General features: G+C 37.0%; 4 protein-coding genes across 4 annotated transcripts; 1 reads left to right on the forward strand and 3 right to left on the reverse strand.

Annotated features, from left to right (window-relative positions):
- Window positions 1,300–5,305, reverse strand: LOC18787576 (uncharacterized RNA pseudouridine synthase aq_1464). The gene is made up of 10 exons (XM_007218000.2): window positions 4,612–5,305; window positions 4,391–4,470; window positions 4,122–4,222; window positions 3,948–4,014; window positions 3,655–3,748; window positions 3,510–3,558; window positions 3,055–3,205; window positions 2,645–2,701; window positions 2,080–2,135; window positions 1,300–1,864 (listed from the first exon to the last, which is right to left on the reverse strand). Exons 1-10 carry the CDS (start codon window positions 5,075–5,077, stop codon window positions 1,804–1,806), a joined length of 1,182 nt encoding a protein of 393 aa, XP_007218062.1. The 5' UTR covers window positions 5,078–5,305; the 3' UTR covers window positions 1,300–1,803.
- Window positions 5,385–10,176, reverse strand: LOC18784680 (glycerol-3-phosphate dehydrogenase SDP6, mitochondrial). The gene is made up of 7 exons (XM_007218799.2): window positions 9,508–10,176; window positions 8,507–8,980; window positions 8,049–8,380; window positions 7,254–7,414; window positions 6,671–6,926; window positions 5,827–6,125; window positions 5,385–5,712 (listed from the first exon to the last, which is right to left on the reverse strand). Coding segments are annotated over exons 1-7 (1,890 nt in total). The 5' UTR covers window positions 9,875–10,176; the 3' UTR covers window positions 5,385–5,711.
- On the forward strand, window positions 11,401–18,523 carry LOC18785417 (vacuolar protein-sorting-associated protein 33 homolog). Its single transcript, XM_007218807.2, has 22 exons — window positions 11,401–11,529; window positions 11,630–11,669; window positions 11,765–11,845; window positions 12,118–12,312; window positions 12,431–12,541; window positions 12,655–12,720; window positions 12,986–13,093; window positions 13,268–13,312; window positions 13,676–13,732; window positions 14,116–14,210; window positions 14,791–14,842; window positions 14,975–15,031; window positions 15,174–15,236; window positions 15,314–15,420; window positions 15,979–16,101; window positions 16,185–16,266; window positions 16,391–16,461; window positions 16,552–16,632; window positions 17,451–17,508; window positions 17,644–17,705; window positions 17,905–17,998; window positions 18,170–18,523. Exons 1-22 carry the CDS (start codon window positions 11,477–11,479, stop codon window positions 18,251–18,253), a joined length of 1,785 nt encoding a protein of 594 aa, XP_007218869.1. The 5' UTR covers window positions 11,401–11,476; the 3' UTR covers window positions 18,254–18,523.
- LOC18785425 (F-box/kelch-repeat protein At3g06240) lies at window positions 19,783–21,039 on the reverse strand. The gene has a single exon (XM_007219798.1). It carries the CDS (start codon window positions 21,037–21,039, stop codon window positions 19,783–19,785), a length of 1,257 nt encoding a protein of 418 aa, XP_007219860.1.

Here is a 21,185-nt window from a genome sequence, read left to right on the forward strand (position 1 = left end):
CTTGAATGCCGTAAAGTAATAAAGTTGTGCTTCTCTTTTTCGAATTGCAGAGACCCACTTTTTCACCTTCCATTTCATCCGCACGTGGCCCATGTCTATTATTACTGCCTTTTTCCATGACATTCTGTTTTCTTTTTCTCATTGGCTTTGCTTGTCAATGTTGTCATTATATGAAAATATTTGTGGACCCAGTAAAGTTCTACAGTGCTGGCCCCAGTATGATGCTGGCCCAGCTTAGGAATCCCCATAGCTTATCCCTCACCAATTCATAAATTAATCTAATTTAGAGCAATTAAGATTCAAATTTGAGTGCAATGGGACGAGTTATTTGTTCTAACCACCTGGCTTAATTTACGCCTGCAAAATAAACACGAACAATTCCGTCATGTGTCAATGAGTGCAAATGGATGGTGGGTGAATCTATGTATGTCTGCTTGTAGGTCCCTCTCATAAATAGAACACCCTTCTTTGCAAGCATTGCAAAAAAATCACCCATTTATAAAAGCGATGGGGCGCATGTAGTGTTTAGGACATCGTAATCAGAGAGACAATGATATTAACTGGTGATGGTTAATTCATCCACAACGAAAAGTAAAAACATGATCGTTTGTAATGGATGGTTCAATTGGTTTCTTTTTTCTTTTTTTTAATAAAGAAGTGTTGTGTTTCTAGCTTTGTGTCTGTCATTTTGTATGTAGAAAGACACAACTGAATGAACTTTGCCGTCCCAAACAGAAGATTTGGTGTGAAACTTTCTTGTTCAAGTCAAAAGCTGACCACTTCAATCATCCAATCCAACGCAACTTTATAAAAAAGATCTTACATTGGTTTGGTAATATACATTGAACTTATATTACATATATTAATTAAACCTAATTATTCAATAGTAAAAAGATTAGAAAAGATTAATGCACATCTCCCAGATGGCAGATGGCTGAGTAACTTGGGTTGTTTTGAAGTGAAATGAGTTGGACGTGTCGGAGTGAGGAAGATGAAGAAATGTTGGCATTTCATGTCATTTCATGTGGGCTATTTGTTTGGTTGTGTTGATTTGGCCGGCGACGTACCACAAATCCCAGCTGGAATGAGACAATGATAGCATGTAGTGTTCTTTTAATAAAGTTTTTTAGCCTCTTATGGCTTGGACAGAATGGAAATAGATTAGAGAGAGATACTTTGACTCTGACAAATTTTCATTTATTGATTTGAAAACTAGAAATGGCTAAAACTGCAGCAGCTTGGTTTCACCAGTCAAGACCAAATCTATGTTTGGTGATTTAAAAAAAAAATTAAAAAAAAAAAAAAGAATCACAGGAATTGATTTGAAATTCATCAATGGTTCAGATGAAAAATCCAATCTATCAATAGCAACAACCAGAAACTACAAAAATCTAGAATAGGTTACATATTCTCTTTGATTTACAATTAATCTAAGTGAAGTCCATCGCAATTTCTGTTTTTGTGGCAAACAGCATATGATTATGAACAGAAAAACAACCATTTTGGTTAGAGGTTCTAGTTAATCATGTGTGGCACCCCGGAATATGACTATGCAGCCCAGCAATTCGTACACTTCCGAGGTTTATACATTAGCTCTAACACCTGCAATGAGCATGGCTTGTATCCCGTTATCGGTTGAGGCATAAACTTCAACCAACCAACAAGATGATTCCAAGCATATCCAAATACTGCCTGAAAAAGGGGTCGGGCCAATTCAATAGCTTCGGCTTGATACATTGGTGAAGTCCCTGACAGCGCCTTGAAGATGCACTAACTTACAGGAAAACCAGCCAATGAACCTTCCTAACTCTTCCAACCCAAGGCGGAAAGATCGCCTTGTTTTAAAGCCATGTGCTTTCCAAGCCTGAAAATTTGAAGTCAATTAGCAAACAACTCAAAGGGTCTAGGAGTAAATTATGATGGATAGTGGCTATTGCATATGCATGTTCCTTGTACAAGTTAAACAGAGCATCAGATAACTTTTAGTTATGATACCAACTACAAGAATGAAATAAATGCTAAATACTTTTGACATGCATAACTGCCAATACATAACAGGGTGATCTTATGAACAATTACCCAAGATCTGATGGAAGCCTGAAACCACCTATGCGTACGCGCTTTAATGAATGTATCTGGAACAAGAAGACACAGAAGCAATCAGCATAAGCAGAACATAAATTTCAAAAACAAGAAACAATACAGGTAAGAACAAGCGGGGAATTTAAGATTGGTAAGTCCATGTCATCAAGGGTCAAATTTATCACCATATTTTCAGTTTCTAGGGTAATGACCACACAGATCTTTAAAATCATACCTCAAGTTCACAACACGTATGTGGAACATAGAAACAACTGTAACTCTAACAACTTCAAAAACAGCATAATGACGAATCAAAACATTTAAAAAGAAAACAAAATTAGGAATATTTTTAATGAAAGTAAAGTATTTACTGTCTTAAAGCAGCAACAAGAAAACTTTTATTCAATATAGTCACAAATTCATATTACAAATCAAATTTAGAGGATCACTAAGTCCACCTCATATTTCTTCATAAATGTGATCGATTGAGGACAAAAAGACAAACAAAATCAGAATTATTTATGGAATGAAAGAAATGCTCCGCCCAATAAACAAATCTAACCTCAAGTCCAGCATTTTTCACTAGTTCTCGTACTTCGTGGTTCCTCCCTTCATGAACCTACATGAATCCAGGTGGATAAAATGAAATCCATGTGATCGGTATTGCACAAGTTGAAATTGCATGCTTTAGCCACAACTTTATAGTTGTTCAGGTTAACATTCTGTGTGCATCTCCTTAGTCAGAAGGCAATGTAGCTTCCCCAAAACATGATAACATGAAACATTGATTGTGCATGAGAAGATACAGTCCATGACCAAAAGAAATGAAAAACAAAGGGATAAAATAAAAGTATCTTGTACTAGCATTTTTGGACTAACAAAACAATGATATGTCAACATATAATCTGTCATTTTTTTCATATATAAAAAAGAAAAGAAAGCAAAAGAGAGGCATGAACAGATAATTAGTACCACAATACGCAAACGGGGTCTTGACATATCTGGCTGTTGTGGTAGCAACTCCACAGAATCTGGGGTGCAATGGACGCCTTCAATGACTGTTCCCTCACTGATGGCTAACAGGTGCCGCTTACTGACTACACCTTCTATTGCTGCAATGTATCTACAATTACAATGTAAAGGTGTAGGTCATCAGCATTCATATTCCAATGGAAATTACTTGTACCACAAAATATCAACTAACGGAGAACAATGACCAGATGATGACATTATGAACTTGCAAATACATATGCCCAAATTTGTTTTTTGAACCAACTTGAAATCCATTTCTTAGAAATTTTTAATAATCTTACTTTTTCACATGATTTCAGGCATAAATTTTTTGTTTCGAATGTTCTTTCTCTATTGATGGTTAAACATGATAGTCCTAAAATAGTAGAAGAGAACAGAATGATGTGTACTCTTACTCCTTTGACAAGTTTGATGAAGGATGTGATATTTTTTGAGCAAAATCTCCTGAGAACATATAACAATGGATTAGGATATTAGCTGAATCAGTTCTATTTTAAATTTTCGTACAAAGGCAGATGATATATGTTTTGAATATACTACCATCATTAGTCACAATGATCAACCCAGTTGTAGCAACATCAAGACGGCCAACAGTAAATAGTCGTGGTCTGGGTATTCCGGAATTTCTCTTATCCTGAAAATGCAAAATACAAGTTGATCAATTGACGAATTGAATGCGTGAATATGCTAATTGAATACATGACTATGCTACCAGGATACATTTCTAAATGCTAAAATAATCCTTTAATCCACACTTGCCCACATAGGCAGTAGGCATCGAATTGATGAAGTGTTAGACGAAAATGCAAAATGCATGGTAAGCCATAACATACCCAAGTCTTCAAATAATCTTCAAATAAACTCAACACAGATTTATTCTCCCCAGATGCGCAAATGTACCTATCATCATAATATAAATGCATTAATTTCAGATTGAAAAGTTTGCAACAAAGAATAACCATAGAGGCCAAAACAAGGGCAGCAAGAAGCCAGTAGCAGTGGCATACCCTTTAGGCTTGTTAAGGGCAAGATAAACCTTTGGAGGCAGTCTCTTTGGAAGCCGATTTCCATTGACATATATGATATCCCTTCCAGGATCAACTCGAGACTACACATAAACAAAAGAAATACTAGTATAGTAAAACTGTAACACTAAAGTATAACTGTGAATCCGTGAGGCTAAAAAGATATACAATATCAAATACAACCCAACACATGAAATAGGGGAAGGAATGATTATGGAAATATACAGAGAAAAAAAGAAGAAGAAGCTAACCTGAGGAGTATTGCATACGGAGCCATTCACAGTGACCTTCCCATCAAAAATAAGTTGCTCGCTGCTCCTCCTTGACGCCACTAAAACCAAAGGAAAACCATTAACACTGGAAAACAGTGAAATTGGAGAAATGGGTTCAATTTTGAATTTGAAAAATGCCATTCTTCAATCAATGGCCCAAATTACATACATGCATAGAGAGGAGGAGTTGATATAATTACCTCCGGCAGCAGCGAGAACCTTGCTGAGCCGCTGCGAAGCGTCTCTGAAATTTTCGTTGTAGAACCTACGAGCGGCTTTTGAATACTTGGGCTCAGCTGTGGGCACGCGCTTCTCAGCGCCCTCCTTCTTCTTCTTCGTCTTGCTCTTGGTCTCAATGGCCTGGAGGAAACGCGCAGGAGGGTGCGACTGGAGCTTGAGGTTGCCATCCTCGCCGCGGACGATCCACGGGATGATGAGCTGGCCGGCGAGAGCCTCCGGGTCGGGCTCTGCGGAATCGGGTTTGAGTTTGGGCTTGGGCTTAGATGGCGCGAAGGTGATGTTGAACTCTAGAGAGGAAGAAGAAGAAGAAGTAGAGAGGGAACAGGTGATGCGAGGAAGTGTACGGATGGGTATGAGAGAGAGTGAGGGTTTGGAGAAGAGTGAAGAAGAGAGCGAAGCTAGTGCAGCAGCTGCCACTGAAGCCATTTTTTATGGCCGGGTCTTTTGGTTTTTGGTTGAGGTTTTTGCAGTGGATATATGATCCAAGAGGTAGATATATTTTTATTTTTTATTTTTTATTTTTTAAAAATATTTATTTATATCTCAAAACTCTCAGAAAAATAACTTTGAAATATTTGAGTATTAGACCCAGCGATAACCCGCGAGTCAGATAAAAAGGATACAATGTTATGTTAAAACACTTGAAGAAGAAAAAAACATGCGAAAGTTGGTTCTTGTCAAAAGCTTTGGCCACTTTGTTATAACTCATGTATGCTTCTGGCTAATAATAATATGCAAGCAAACTGAAGGTGATAAAAATTTATTATTAATGATCATGTTTTTTCCCAAGATTACAATTTTAATTTGGAAACCCGAAAATACACCGATTAGGATCAATTGAAAAAATTTACCAGCAACCCTGGACGAATGGGCTGAAAATCTTGTAACAAATTATTTTGGCAGATGTCTGTTTAAGACAATCCCAAGAGAGCAACAGTTAATTTTCATAAACGTGTATACTATCACCATAGAGTGTGTATGGCAGGCATACTCCTTTGCACCAGAATAAGGCTGGAAAACTTGCCGCCAGTTATGTATCCGCGAAAAATGAATGCGCAAACCTGAAGCACAGACAAGCGGCCGATATTCTTTAACTACTGATTAATTCCATAAACTAATTTGTTGATCAGGATTAGAGAGACATCAAGTGATAAACAGGAGATCAATGAACTTACTACACATGTTTCCCATCATGGAACTGAGCATTTCTTGAAGATTTGAAGGTTTCCAAAAATTCTTTGGCCTTCTTTAGCTCGTACGTCTGCCTCGAATCATCCCAGTTGTGTTCAGAAGCTAATATTTCAATTACACGAGGCAATGCCCTGCTTGCTGCATCGGTATCAAGGAAAGCAAGCCGAGATCTCCGAGCAATGAAATCAATGGCAGATTCACAGTACTCATTTCGAGCACAGTAAGCAACCTCAGCCTCTAGAATAGGGTATCCATGGGCAAGCCTCTTCCCCAGATTTTCATTCTAAAATTTGAAAAGAAGTTGTTAAAAGTAAGCATTAACCTCAAAAGCAAGTGAATGATCCAAAGGAAAGTCACTAAAGTCACAATCTTGCATGCTGAATTACAAGTCCAAATTTCCCAGGGATTACAAGTTTATGCACTAACATAATCCAGAGTGGTAAAAATTATGGAGCAAACATCAGTGTACCATTCTCTAACAAACTTACTTCTAAAGATGTTTAATAATCAGTGACTAACTTTATATTTGAAAAATTCAATTAAAAAGAAACCTAATCCCTTTCAAACGCTCATGATACATATGGGCCCCCACCACCCATCAATGGATGGTGTTCTTGGACTCATCATTACTCTAGATGGTGAAGATGTTATTGATTGTGAACCAATATTGGGTTATTTACACCGAGGGATAGAAAAATTGTGCAAAACCAAATAATAATAATATTTGCCCAAACGCTCTTCTACATATGAAAATAGACACCAGCAACAACAATAGCATATTATGATATGTCATAACTACAAAGTGAAATTGGAGCGAGAAAAACCAACCTGAGCAATGGCAGCAACTCGTTCAGCCCAAGCACCATATGCATGGGACAGATGCTTTGCTGCAGCAGTGTCCATCACTCCAGGAACAACTTTACCATGACTCTTCTTCATGCGTGTATATTGTTGAGCAATAACTGTAAAAGATGCAGGGTCCCATCCATCTCCACCGACAATCTGCAGCTTCGAGGTCAAACATCCATTTTGTGGGGTGAGCTTTCCAGACTTTATTGCTGCATTAACCGCATCTTCTGCCATGCTGAAAAATTTCTAGTCAGCAAAATACTTGTGTGGAGTCAGTCAGACAGAGAGGAAGGCAGGCATACAAAGGGAGTGACAAAGATGTCAAGGGTAAAGGTCTTAGTTTATAATGTCAATATACCTAAACATTTAAGCCTACTATTAAGTACGCCATCTGCAAAACAATCTAGAAGGGACATTTGAAAAGAAGCCTATCCAACTACATAAGTATACTGTTGCCTAGTCTCAAATTGGAAACCCCTGTGGATGTGTAGCTTCAGTTGCCGGTGAAGGACAACCTCTAACTATAAACTAAGTCATCTCAGCACAACTAAATAAACATTACCCACGGTAAGTGGTCCACTTGCCACCTGTGATTGTTACCAAACCAGGATAATCTTCACATACAACGTGATCTCTGGAGATGCTCTCGGTGTTTTTTGCGGATGGATCTGTTGCCAAAGGGCGAATACCACTCCATGCGGAGAGAACGTCTGTGCGTCGTACCTATAATTTTCCAGAATACTTTAGTCTCAACAAGAAAACTAAACCAAGAAAGAAAGAGAAAGACACCAAGACTGAGCTACAGCACTAAATGCTTAGATATAAAGTATCAACTAGACAAAGAATTCCTTAAGGAAAAAGTGTTATACTGAGGAGTCAATCAATAGCCTGTTATTTGTTTCAGGATCTCTTAAGCTGTCAAGGAAAATAATGCTCCATAACCCGAGATAGTAAATTCAACAACAGATGACAGATGCATGTTTCCTTACACTGCCTCCCATAACAAACATATAAGAAACATGAATCATGCATTACTTGCTGTAAGTGCTTGTGTCAGCCAATCATACAAAGGGCCAAAATGACAGCATGTGACAAGCCCTGAATGCTGATGCACGTGCACTACTTTTCCAATCTGAATAGGGATGATTCAAAGAATTGGCTTGATCATACTGTGAAATTTACACACAAAATACTCACTAGCTGACCAAATAGACAGAAAAGCAATCATTGAGAAAACAGATATTTAATTTTGTCTAACATCTATTTGACGTGTGATAAACATGGTGCTGGGTGATTGAAAAGTGGATAAGCAATGCAGGCAAAGATGCCACCCACACAAACACGGAAAATCACAGACCTTGACATTCAGGTAATCACAAATGGCATCCAGTATGAATTGAATCTCATCCTCATGTGGTTCAGGAAGCAGAGTAATAGGGGTGTTGGAATCTGTGGTGCCAGCAATTGTTCGTCCCAACCACGGTAGCATAAAAACAACACGTCCATCCTTAGTTTTAGGAACAATCAAACCCATACCTTCAGGAGAATAATAATCAGGAAGTACGATATGTACACCACTGCTTGGACATATCATAGGCTTTACATCTTTGTCTGCCAGCTTCCTTACAGAATCACAAAATGGCCCAGCAGCATTCACAACAACTTTTGCATATGTATCAAACTCTTTTCCTGGGAACTTAAGAAAATACAGTAAGAATCACAACGCTCAAAAGGAAATCTTCAAATCATCATTCACATAATCACACCAACATAATATATGTCACTAGAAGAAGAAGAAGTGTGTTCTAATTCTACCTGATAAATTGTCTCGGATTCTTGCACCAATTGTCCGATTGCTAGCCTCATCCTTCAAAAATGAAACCACTTCTGCATGGTTAAGCACTGCTGCACCAGCTACTGCAGCAGAGCACGCCAATCCAACATTAAGACGTGCGTCATTCATCTGCCCATCATAATACACCACGGTGCCCTTCAAGCTTTTATTGTTACCCTTCCTTGCAAGAGTGGGGAAGAGCTCAACAGACTCTTGTGCCGAATAATATCTAGACACATGTAACAGGCGTAGTCCTGCGACCAAATCGTACATTTTCAAGCCCATCCAGTAGTATACTACCTCAAACCAGTCAAAACATGGTGTCATGCATGGCAAAGCATGACAGAGGTGTGGTGCATTCTCAATAACCTGTTTACGCTCCTCAAGTGCATGGAATACCAGCTTCAGCTGCCCGTAGTCAAGATTAAAAACAGCTTTCTCCAAGTACCTAACACCTAACAGAATAAATTTGCATAAGCCACCAAGATAGAAGTCAATTAAAAATAAGCAATTAGCCGTAAAATGTTATCAAATTAAAGTAGCTTAAAGAAGGCTAATAATTATTAACTCCAAATGAAAAAGTTGAATATCATATCAGCCACCATATCTTACAGCCCACTTTAATTAGTATTTATCATAGCAACAGATAAATATAGGTTTAGTATGACAACAAAAAAGAGGTACAAAAATGAATCGCCGTAGGCCAATCATAATCATACAGTCTAAATTGAAAAATACAACAAATCTCCACTTAAAATTAAAATCAAAATCAACAACCATATGCTGTAGCAATATACAGAGCTAACAAAATTGCAACGGTCTCATTGACGCACACAAATGCATTAACAAGACGACGAAACCAAGAAACGTCAACAGCAACCGGAAATGACAAAATTGAAACTAGACAAACCGCGTAATGTAACGTACACGCATACAACTACAAGTCTACAAGTACATGTATCATAATTGTATATACGCATACCTCCGTGAATTAGCTTGGTGGAACGCGACGACGTGCCAGATGAGAAGTCCTCGCGCTCGACGAGACCAACGCGGAGGCCTCGGGTGACAGCGTCAAAAGCGACTCCACTGCCGGTGGCGCCACCGCCGACCACGAGAATGTCGAGCGGGTTCTCGGCTGTGGCAGCGATCAGAGCAGACTCCTGGACCGCCCTGGGCGGAACGACGGCGTTGCGGTCGCTGATCCTCTGGCGAACAGCTGCGATGGAGGCAGGCCCACTGCCGCGGTCGCTGGTGGAGTACGACGGTTGGATGAGGAACGCACCGCTAGCTGCGGTTGCGACTGCAGCGGCGGCTCCGAGCCGGCGCAGGCTTATGGCGGTGGCCATTAATTCGGGAGTTTAATGAGAGAGCGCGAAGGAGAGAGAGAGAGAGAGAGAGAGAGAGAGAGAGAGGCAGCGTTGGGAATCGGTCGCGGGGATTTGGATTTTTGGATGAGTTGGTTTTAGAGTGAGATGCTATAGTGTCGTACACTCTCGTGCTTGTTGGTTGAAAATGTGACACCCTTGTCTTTTTCTTAATTTATCATCTATTACCCGCGTTTTAATGAATTTTTTATTTACCTTTTCAACTCTTTTTTTACCTAAAGGACTATTTCAACTTTGAAATAAATATAATTCCAGCAGAAAAAAAAAACTTCAAATTAAATTATTTGAAGTAATTATTGAGGTCATCGGCTATAAAGCCTCCATCACCACGTCAGCGCCAATTCCCAAGATTGATGATAGTTGTTGGCGGTTACGTGAGAAAACGTTAAAATTCATATGAGTATTTTAAAATTTATATATTAATCAATTTTTTAAATATAAACTATAGGTTTTTTATTTTGCTATAAAATATAAACGATGGTCTCCGTTTGGTTCTTGAGAAACGAGGCTTGAAAATGGGAATTTAATTGATTTTTCATGTTTGAAAAGTCCAAGTATGGAAAATGGTTGTCTGGCACATGGGAAAGTAGGGGAGGAAAGTGAAGCTCTTCTCTTAACTTGGGTTTTGTTTTCCCTCCTCATGGGAAAGTTTGGAAAAATGAGCTAACATTCAATGCACAATTTTCATGACTATTTTGTCCCTATGAATAATTTATAATTACAACGTATCATTAAATGCATTCTTTTTTTATTTGATTTAATATGGGTATAATTAGAAAATTATACAAACTTCGTTTTCCATTCATACTCAAAACAAACATGGAAAAGGAAATAAAGTGAAATCTCCCGGTTACTTTTCCGACATTACCAAATGTGGGAAATGAATCTTTCATTCCCATTCTTCAGAAATGACATGAGAAATGATTTCCCCTCAAATCCATTCCGTGAACCAAACGAGGCCTAAGAAGAGTGGGTTTCTCACCCACACTACTACTAAGGTGTCATTAGGATTCGAGATTACTAGTCTGCAAGTCAAAACCCTTTTTCATTGGGCTAGATATCGTTAGTATATTAATTAATAAAATGATTATTTTAGGATGTTTGTAATAAAAGGAAAACTTATAAGAAATTTGGTGGTCAGATTTTTCTGTGTCTCTTGAATATATCTTCGGTGTGCTTGTCTGTGAAAACTTTAATCTTCAAAAGCCTTGGTTAATTGCACCATTTGAATTAACAATAAATAAATATTTATCTGTTCAAAATACATTTCAAACTGTTTATTTTTGGCTTGATATTTCTCAGGTAATTATAAAAAAGAAAATAGGAAAATACCGTTGGCCCTAAAGCCCAATCCAATTGAACACCCTTCCCCTTTACGACCCAGCCAAATATTAAAAGCTAAATTCAGTTGCGAGGTTCGGCCCAAATTAAAAAACGCCCATCAATTGTTACTTTCTGACGACGGGCCCACGATAAAGCAATGCAACGGACGGCGTCTTCGTCTTCATCTCAGAGCACGCGAGGAAGAGAGCTCTGCAACTGAGAAATAGAGGCTCAACTTCCATGGCTCAGATTCCCAACTTAGACAATGCTCCTCTCAATCTCAATTCTCTCAGGTACGAACTGACCACAAACTTACAGACTATATTTTCCAATTTATGTTATATTTTCTTATAATATATATATTTTTTGTGTGTGAATATGATCGTGCAACAGGGAACAGTCTCAGAAGGAACTCGTAAACATCCTCAAGAATGTGAGTTCGAGCTCGTTCTTTCAATCCAGTTTCCGTTAAAATTCAAATTCAGAAGGTCTTTGAATTTGATCTTGTGATTGTTATGGAATTTACAGATTCGAGGAAAGAAGTGTTTGGTCATCGATCCGAAGCTCAGCGGCTCTCTCTCATCGATCATCCAGACTGCAATTCTCAAAGTACTTCTATTAGGCTCTTTGTTTCCATAGAAATTTAGTTTTTTGCTCCTTGTGCTGGATAGTGAAACGATATAGTGCTCTTATGTAATTGACAAGTTTGTGGTGTGATTTTTCATGTTTCTTAAGGTAGAATTTGATAAAGAACTTGCATATGGACTTTCTTCTTTGGGTAAAGGAATTATTATGTTCAGCTGAAATGAGCTGAGTATAATGAAGGAAACTCTTTTGTGAGAATTTAGATTGTAATTGTTTTTACTGACACATGCAAACAGGAGCATGGGATTGAATTGCGACATCTTTCGGTTGACCCGATTCAAACCGACTGTTCCAAGCTGGTTTACCTTGTCCGCTCGGAGCTTAGTTTGATGAGATTCATTAGTTCGCATGTTCATAATGATACGTCAAAAGGACTACAGAGAGAATACTATGTCTATTTTGTCCCTCGCCGGTCGGTTGCTTGTGAGAAGGTGAGCATGCCTTTACTATTATAAATGTACTTCCTAGGTATAAGTTATGGTTTCCGATGGATGCAATGTGCATGCATTTGAATAGTGATTGATGATAATTGTCATTTGGTTTTTTCAGATCCTTGAGGAGGAAAAAGTACATAACTTGTTGACTATAGGGGAGTACCCGCTATACTTTGTTCCTTTGGACGAGGATGTTTTGTCATTTGAACTTGATCTTGCTAACAAAGTAGGAAACTTTTTTATTTTGAATTTGTGGATTTATTTTAGTATTTCTGTCAAGTTGTTCGACATGATTTGATTTGTATTTATTAATTATTTTTTTTGGTGGATGCATGGTAGGAATGCCTGGTTGATGGTGATACAAGCTCACTTTGGCATATTGCAAAAGCCATTCACAAGCTTGAGGTTACAGAAAATACATACAAAATTCTGTTCAGTTATCTTATGTTTAGTTTTCTCTGTGAGAGATATTTATGTACGTTATTTGAATCATGTAAATATGAATCCTTACAGCATGCACACATATACACAAGTTATGTAAGAATGGTAGAGTAAAGTTGTCTTTGGAGTTAAAGATTACTATGGTTGCACCCTTAAGTTATGCTTTTAGTTACTCTAGTTCTTGTTCTTTGCTTGTAGGTGAAAATTATGTCTTGTTTATTGTTTGCAGTTTTCTTTTGGGGTGATACCAAATGTGAGGGCAAAAGGCAAATCATCAGTTCGTGTTGCTGACATTCTAAACCGCATGCAAGCAGAGGAACCAGTTAACTCGCCAGATGTAATCGTGCATAACTTTAAGCTCCTTCTATGATGAACTAATTTTAAAAGAAAAAACTGCATATGAGACATGCATTATATATTATGTGATTTACACCTCATATCCTCTAATTACTGGAAAAGAGTAAAAGTACGTTTCATAAGCCTTCCACTGATCTCTTGCTTGTAACTTCAGATGGTTGTGCCAGAGATAAATACTCTCGTCCTTTTAGATAGGGAGGTAATTCTCTCTCTCTCTCTCTCTCTCTCTCTCTTGTCACCAAATGATTACATTTTATATGTGTCAATCGTAAATAACTTAGTATGAGACTTCAGTATGTCACACAGCATAGTTTATCTTGTACTAAGTAACTTTAAATTCATGAAGCATGCCATTTATTTAATTTATACATGATTTAAAGTTTTTATTTGGGAAAGAAATATAAAATTGCACATACAAAATTATAAATTCTGTATGGTTGTTGCATATCAATCCCTTATTCAGAAAGTTACAAACTCACATTCTGTTACGGCATTTTGATGCACTTGTACCATGAACATAAACTTTGATTTTTGCTTAAAATTGACTGTTCCTTGGATGTAGGTGGACATGGTAACTCCCATGTGTTCTCAATTGACATATGAAGGGCTTCTTGATGAGGTAAGTCGTCGTAAAAACTGAAGGAATAATTTATTCATGGCATGACACAACAAAAAGCTCCGTGCGAGTAGGTAACTAGGTGTAGCAAGTACGTGTGAAAATTTTGAGTTGCTCATGAGGTATCTCTCATCTGGATTGTTGCATACCAGTTCAATTGGCATAGTAAAAAAGAAAAAAGTAAAAGTTTTTTTTTTCCAAGAACTTTAATTATCGGGGGGTTTTTGAATTTTTTTTCTTTAATAAATCATTATGTTGTTTCTATTCTGGTTAACTAATAACCTAGATTTATAAGGCATGAGACATTGTTTTTCTTCTGAATGGAACAATTCTTGTTTTTGGTAATCTGAATTAGTTATAAGCTGTCCCTAATAGTTTCAGTACAGTTTCTGCATATCAATAATGGTGCTGTCGAGCTTGATGCATCTGTCATGGGAGTCCAACAAGAGGGCAAGAAGATAAAAGTTCCACTTAATTCAAGGTGATTCACTTTTTGCTTCATTGCATTGTTATGTAATGCAAGGGCATCCTGTCACACATATGCCATAGTATTGATACCTTCTCTTTTTCTATCCTTGCTTTTCATTGGGTTGGATTATTGGTTCACAAGTCGTTGGCATTTATAAATATATTATCTATACCCTTGAATATTAATCCAGGACAGATCATATTACTGAAAAGGAAATAATATATCCTGGTATGATAAGTAGTTGATAGTGTTCTTGCAGTTGTTAATTTGCTTTATTTGAATTTCTGCTTTAGTTTTTGTATTTGTTGGACTGCTTGTTCACATCTAAAGTAAGTATGGTCATTTCCTATAATAAAATATTTGCCTGTTTATTAACCAAAAAATGGTATGATGGCCATTCACTACCAATACAGTATCTGTTGATTGGGCCTTGAGTTAGGGAATATGTTTATTTTACATACTCATTTGAAGTCTTTTGGTACATAAATAACTCTTGTTGATCCCAAATGCGCAGACCATGTTAGTCTTTTCTTTATGTAATTAAATTCCTTCAGGATTTTCTCTCACTATACGTGTATTGTACTAATTACAGCGACAAGCTGTTTAAAGAGATACGTGATCTCAACTTCGAAGTTGTTGGCCAGGTTTATCTATATTCACCAGTTTAGATTGTTCTGTTCATTTCTTTTTCCAAACCTATCTCTTATAAGTTAAAAATGAAATCATATCCTCCCTGGGAGTTCCATTTCTTATTGCTACCTGCAGTATGATTGCAGATTCTACGTCAAAAAGCAACATCAATGAAGCAGGACTACACCGAGGTGACTACCAATGTAAGTGAATGTTATAAGAGCTGGATACTTGCCCTTCTGGACTCATGAGATGATCATTGTCGACTCGATTTTCTGTTCATGAACCTGATGTTATTACCAGAATCCATTTGTCTAATGAAGTGCTATATGATATTGCATATAGAACCAGACAGTTTCTGAATTGAAAGACTTTGTCAAAAAGCTGAATTCATTGCCAGAAATGACGGTAAGTTTTTCTTTAATTCATTTTTGGAATTCATCGGGGGTGTTTCATTTTCTGATTTGCTGCAATGATTGCTTTAGAGGCACATAAATCTTGCTCAGCATCTGTCAACATTCACATCAAAGCCATCGTTTCTTGGACAACTTGACATGGAACACACAATTATTGAGGCTCAAAGTTATGACATGTAAGCTGAATTTGGTACTAGTAACTGACATGTTTGGGAATTTTATGCTTCTCATTTTCATAAATTTTCTTTTTATATGTGAAAATACTTAGAGACAAAAAGCCATGTAATTATGACTACTTTGCTAATACCATGTTAGGTTTCATTGTAACAGCTAACTAACAAGTTTCTTGTCCATTTTCTCCAAAAACACCTTCTCTTCTTACGATTGGTTAAACATATGAATGTAGGTATCGCCTTGATGAGTCAAATGTAATATCTATTTGGTAGTACTAGTACATATCCATATGAATGAAAAATGGCAATACCTATTATTTTTTGTTTTAGATCATTATATGACTTTAAAGTTTCCAAACCTCTATGATGTTGGTTTGTATACCAAGACAATATGTCTTTTGCCTTATTCTTTAGAATTATCTATGTGGTTCTATTGGAACCTAGAATATATCTCTCTATTTTGTCTTTTCGTATATTTCCACTTATCATATGTTTATGGATTGACAAAGTCACCTAAATTTTGTTTTGCAAGCACGACACTGATATAGTTGATGAATGCAGATGCTTTGAGTACATCGAAGAAATGATCCATAAGCAGGAGCCTCTTGTAAATGTCCTACGGCTTCTCATCTTATTTTCTATTACAAATTCTGGGTTGCCTAAAAAGAATTTTGACTATTTGAGGCAAGTACTTCACTCATTCTATATTTCACGTTGATCCTTTTGGTTTTTATTTATATTAAATTGTATTTGTATTCTTTGTTTAGGAGAGAACTACTCCATAGTTATGGATTTGAACACATGGTTACATTGAATAGTTTAGAGAAAGCTGGATTGGTTAAAAAACAGGTTCGTTTTTATTTTACCCTCATACAACCATCTGCTAAATTCCTTGCATGATACAGTAACTGGTGAATGGAATTTTATACAGAAAAGAACAAAGGATTCACTGTACATCATCTGAACCTTGCAGGAGTCGAAAAGCAACTGGCTGACAGTTAAACGTGCCCTGCAACTTGTTGTTGAGGATACTGACACTGCAAAGTATTGTTCGCCTTCATTGTTTACATTCTTTTTAGTAGTGTTCTCTTTTTGCTTGGTATTAACTTTGGAGTCAATTTTCTTATGTCACAGTCCCAATGATATCGCCTATGTATTTTCTGGATATGCACCTCTTAGCATTCGCCTTGTCCAACATGCTGTTCGATCTGGATGGTAAGCCTAATTCCTTGACAGATAAATTTGTAGCAAGTTTGTTTTCTCTGTGTGCTTGTTTTTTATTTTTTTTCAGTAGATCCCATCAATTCCTTTTCACCACGAGTATATATTCTGCAAGTCTCAATGCCTTTTGTTATAATCTAGCTCCTGGAAAACCACTGGAAATGATAAAGATATAATATCTATCTGTTAAGCTTCGTAATTAGGGCCCAAACAGTATAGTATATTCAAGACCGAAGCAAGTTTAATTTCAGTTGTGGAGACTAAATGTATGTACTGAAGCCTGAAATGCACTCATGTAAAGTGGATGCTTGGTCCCCACATTTTGTTATGTTAAAGGTCTATATTAATTCAATCAACCTGGTCAAAGCTTTCTTATCAATAGACTTCAAGAGTTTCCATGGTGTGGTACTCCGGGAAGTTGGTATTGGTGTCAGAGTATGGATCACGGTTGCCCCCTTCCCCCTGTACACGATTTTACCTTCTTCCCATAGAACTATATTATACCAATCTATTTTATTAGTTACAGGTTGCTTTTCTTCATGTTATATCCGGGTCTCTTAGTCGTAACTACTTTATTTTGGTACATTTCTTATTGAAAATGTTCGGTTTCAGAACTTCCTTTTCAAATAAGGCTTGCACCAAAAAATAGTCTTTTCTAGTATTGAGGTGAAAGTTTTGTAGCTTCTTATGATCCACTGAAGGCCCATTATTCCTTTTCCTTTCTCCTATTCATATTGCATTAGTTTTGGCGGAACTTCGTTATTGTAAATGTGATTGCTGTGCTCTAAAACATGAATTTTTTTAACCTCCAGGCGTCCAATTGAAGAAATTCTGAAGCTGTTACCTGGACCACATTCAGAAACAAAGAGAGTGAGTACATTTCTCTTGAGTCATTTCCTATTTTTCTTCTTTTCTTTTGAAAGCTTTGTGTACTATTACTTTTATCTCTGCCTGTGTATGCTTGAAGTGCATGCTAAGCTTTATTTCTGTCGTAACAATGTACAGGGCAGATTCTCAAGCAGTCCATCATTGGACACTTTGCAGGGGCCTTCAGCCAATGTAGACAAGTATGTGCCAACTGGTTCTAGTTTATAAGATTCTGTTCTCAGTACTGCCTTTGTTGATACCCATTGACATTCTTTCGCTGGGTTGTTCAGATACATGGTCATTAACATTTGTAGATTGATGAAAAGCAATTTACAGTAAAATTTTGATTGGTTATTTGCTAATCTATACTTCATTGTGACATTCCTTCATACATCTCAGGGTAGTTGATGGAAGGCGCTCCCTAGTACTTGTCGTCTTCATCGGAGGTGTAACGTTTGCGGAGATTTCTGCTCTACGATTTCTCAGTGCTCAGGTATCTTAATTGTTTTGCACGTATAAAATGTCATAGATTTCATCTTTGCAACTATTTTATTTTGCTCATGTGTCAGGGATGGATGGTTGTCCAGATATTTATATTTTTATCTCTTCTGTTGTCTGCATATTATCCTAATTCCTAATATCCATGGTAATTTGGATATTGCAGGAAGGGATGGCATATGATTTGATAATCGGGACTACGAAAATTGCCGGTGGCCGTACCTTCACTGAAACATTTGTGGGGAAGTAAGCTGGATTGACTTGTAAAATTTTGCTTGTTTTATTTGTGGGGAAGTAAGCTGCTTTGAGTAGTGTCGGCAAGAGCCAGCTAATTGATAATGTGAATTTTTTTATGTCATATTTGTTGCCAAAAACAGCAGTATGGTGTGTGCTCATTTTGATTTTATATTAAAACACTGTATTCTAAATTTTTTTCATTACTTGAAACACCAGTAACTAATTAGCCGTGTGGCATTAAAAATTGAAAGAGAGCTCAATGTTACTTGAGTTTAGAAGTTCACATTTTTCTCTATACATTTAAAGATAATAATAAGAAGATCACAACCATCCTCTTGCGACTAGTGGAAAACTGAACCCTTTGTGCTTAATTATCAAGATTAACCTTTGAGTACCTTTGTTCTTCTACTAAAACCAAATCTCCGTACTTCTTTAGAGAAATCATGCTGTCGGTATAACTATAGTCTGTGCTAAATCCATCTTTGAGTAGTACACTCTTCATGGAAATATGTGTTAGATTCACAAAGAATATACTTGTCCTTTAGGGATCTTTATCCTCGTGGTGGAAAAATATACCGTGCTTTCATTCGTCAACTTGGAAAGCCTACACGTAGACATATGACTCAAGTATATATGGTCCTAATTATACTTAATATAGCCTTTTCCATAGTGAGTACAACTCGTCGACTTGTTATCATATAAGTGAATATTTACTTGTTATCATATAAGTGAATATTTATTAATAATGGGGAGATGAATTAACCATACATGCTATAGAATTAGTTACAGCTGATGATGACTATGCATTAGTTTTTAGAGAGTTTACGAGGACGTTGGATTAGATGCCCTTGACAAACCCCCCAATTTCTCAAAAATAAGATGACAATTAAGTTTTCCCATATTTATTTATTATTATTTGTATTTGAAGTTCGAACGGATTAATCTGGGAAAAAAGGTGTGTAATACTTTTCGAAATAAAACAAATGTGGTACACTATGAATATGTCATAGTTATGTTAATATTTCCAAGTGTACTTTGCAAAGAGAGATTACTATATATATATTTTCAGAAAAGGGAGTGATACTTATTATTATAATCTTGCACGGCTGAGGGAAATTGTTGTGATATTTTTAACCTATTACTAGGGAGTGATTTACTTGCTAGTTTTTTTTTACCATATTGTTGAATAAAAAAACTCTGTTTTAATTACGGATACATTCTTAAGGAATTCCTGCAGATTCCATCTATAACATATTAAACTAGCTAGGTATGGAAATCCTATGGAATATTTGAAAAGTATTGCTTTTGAAGCAACACAAACCTAAAGCCGTCTTGATAACATAAGAGGAATCCTCGTGTTAGTTGATTTTCAGTGTTACTCGGCATTTCTGCAGAACTTGATCACTGAATTTCTGATATGACTGTCATCAAGGATACTGCTTGATAGTAAGACTGATTAAGTCGCTGTAGTATATACATATAAAAATAAAAAATCATGATAAAGAGGTTACAAACAACTTAGAATTCTTAGCAATTGGCATCTCAAGAAATACAAGCGGTCTCCATCTGTGTTCTCAAGTGAACCACATCTCTCCCACTTGCTTCTGCAGTTTTAGTCAGATACTCATAACTTTCTTCAGATATGAGGCTCTCAATATCTTGCTCTGCTTCAACCAAATCTCCATACTTCTTTAGAGAAATCATGCTATCCGTACAACTATGGACTGTAGAACCTTTGAGCCGTACACTACTCACGATAACACGTGTTACATCCAAAAACAATACGAAGTTATCCTGGTTGAAAAATATGCCATGCTCCCATTCTCCACATATAGAAAAAAGAGTGCGACACATCAAAAGAGTACCCTTCAAGTAACGAAGAGACGGATGTTGTTGCACATTTATTTTGTAATTTAGTACCCACTCTTTGTTATCATAATTTTTCAATTCCCATATCTTCATATCTTCTGATGAAGAAGCATCCACAAGGGTCAAAGAACCCCTGAAATTAAGCAGGTTAACAAAATCAAACATATCCTGCATTTTCTGTGAGGTGGCGGGATGAGGTGTCCAATAGAACTCCTCTTTCTTGAAGTCGAAGGAAAGTATACGTACATATGACGAGTCGTGGTCATCTCCACGAACCAACCAATGCATGTCTCCATGTGCACATGCCGACTTTTGGGTTAGATGGCAAGGAGGAACTGAGGGTAACTCCCGCCATGAGCTTGTCCCCAATATAAAAACTTCGGCCGCCATTTGGGTGTTGATGTCCTTTTCGTGACAAGAAACACGAATAATCTTGAAGGTGTTGGTCATATTATCAAATCCCATGCCGTACGTATCACCATTGCATAGACTGTTGATTGGAACTTGGAGGTCACTCGTTGTTGGGAGCATTAGAACTTCTCCCTTGAAAGGATTCACCAGCAAGCATGACCTTCCTTTCTTCGTATGAAGACCAGTAAAGCCAAACAAGTTGTAGAAAACAAAATTAGGCTTATACCAACGCAGACTGGACACGAATTCAGAAACAATTGCATGCTTGCTCTTTGTCAAGTCAGTGCCATCGTATTTCAATGGGTACATCTTATGTACATCAAAGGTAGGTTCAACAAGACGAATAAGTCGAGGTACTTGATGAACATCAGGTAAACGCCGCATGTGCAGTGTGGCAAAAGGAAGGTCGTCAACTGTCTTTAACAAGACTTTAGATACACATCTGATGCAACATGCCGAATTTACAGACAATCTCGAAAGAATATCGATAAGAATTTCCGTAGGTAAGACATCCATCATCTTCGACAAAGTATATAAAATATGGGAGTTTAGGGACTGGTTCCTATTTATTTAGAAATATAAGTAAACTGGTTCCTATTTATATAGAAATATAAGTAAACTCAACGTCCTAAACCCAATGCGTGTTGGAAATCCAATTCAATTAG

This window comes from Prunus persica, chromosome G2 (genome assembly GCF_000346465.2).
Source record: "Prunus persica cultivar Lovell chromosome G2, Prunus_persica_NCBIv2, whole genome shotgun sequence".
Taxonomy (NCBI): domain Eukaryota; kingdom Viridiplantae; phylum Streptophyta; class Magnoliopsida; order Rosales; family Rosaceae; genus Prunus; species Prunus persica.

What these genes read in the sequence shown, in the direction of transcription:
- LOC18787576 (XM_007218000.2), bottom strand. Translation starts at nt 5,077, where the DNA reads ATGGCTTCAGTGGCAGCTGCTGCACTAGCTTCGCTCTCTTCTTCACTC. An exon ending in TCATCAAACTTGTCAAAGGA is followed by an intron (nt 3,206 to 3,509) that starts GTAAGAGTACAC and finishes TTGTAATTGTAG; the next exon opens with ATACATTGCAGCAATAGAAG. An exon ending in GACCCCGTTTGCGTATTGTG is followed by an intron (nt 2,702 to 3,054) that starts GTACTAATTATC and finishes GGATTCATGTAG; the next exon opens with GTTCATGAAGGGAGGAACCA.
- LOC18784680 (XM_007218799.2), bottom strand. Translation starts at nt 9,874, where the DNA reads ATGGCCACCGCCATAAGCCTGCGCCGGCTCGGAGCCGCCGCTGCAGTC. An exon ending in CACCAAGCTAATTCACGGAG is followed by an intron (nt 8,981 to 9,507) that starts GTATGCGTATAT and finishes TTATTCTGTTAG; the next exon opens with GTGTTAGGTACTTGGAGAAA. An exon ending in GTGATTACCTGAATGTCAAG is followed by an intron (nt 7,415 to 8,048) that starts GTCTGTGATTTT and finishes GGAAAATTATAG; the next exon opens with GTACGACGCACAGACGTTCT.
- LOC18785417 (XM_007218807.2), top strand. Translation starts at nt 11,477, where the DNA reads ATGGCTCAGATTCCCAACTTAGACAATGCTCCTCTCAATCTCAATTCT. An exon ending in TCGTAAACATCCTCAAGAAT is followed by an intron (nt 11,670 to 11,764) that starts GTGAGTTCGAGC and finishes TGGAATTTACAG; the next exon opens with ATTCGAGGAAAGAAGTGTTT. An exon ending in AAGCCATTCACAAGCTTGAG is followed by an intron (nt 12,721 to 12,985) that starts GTTACAGAAAAT and finishes TATTGTTTGCAG; the next exon opens with TTTTCTTTTGGGGTGATACC.
- LOC18785425 (XM_007219798.1), bottom strand. Translation starts at nt 21,039, where the DNA reads ATGATGGATGTCTTACCTACGGAAATTCTTATCGATATTCTTTCGAGA.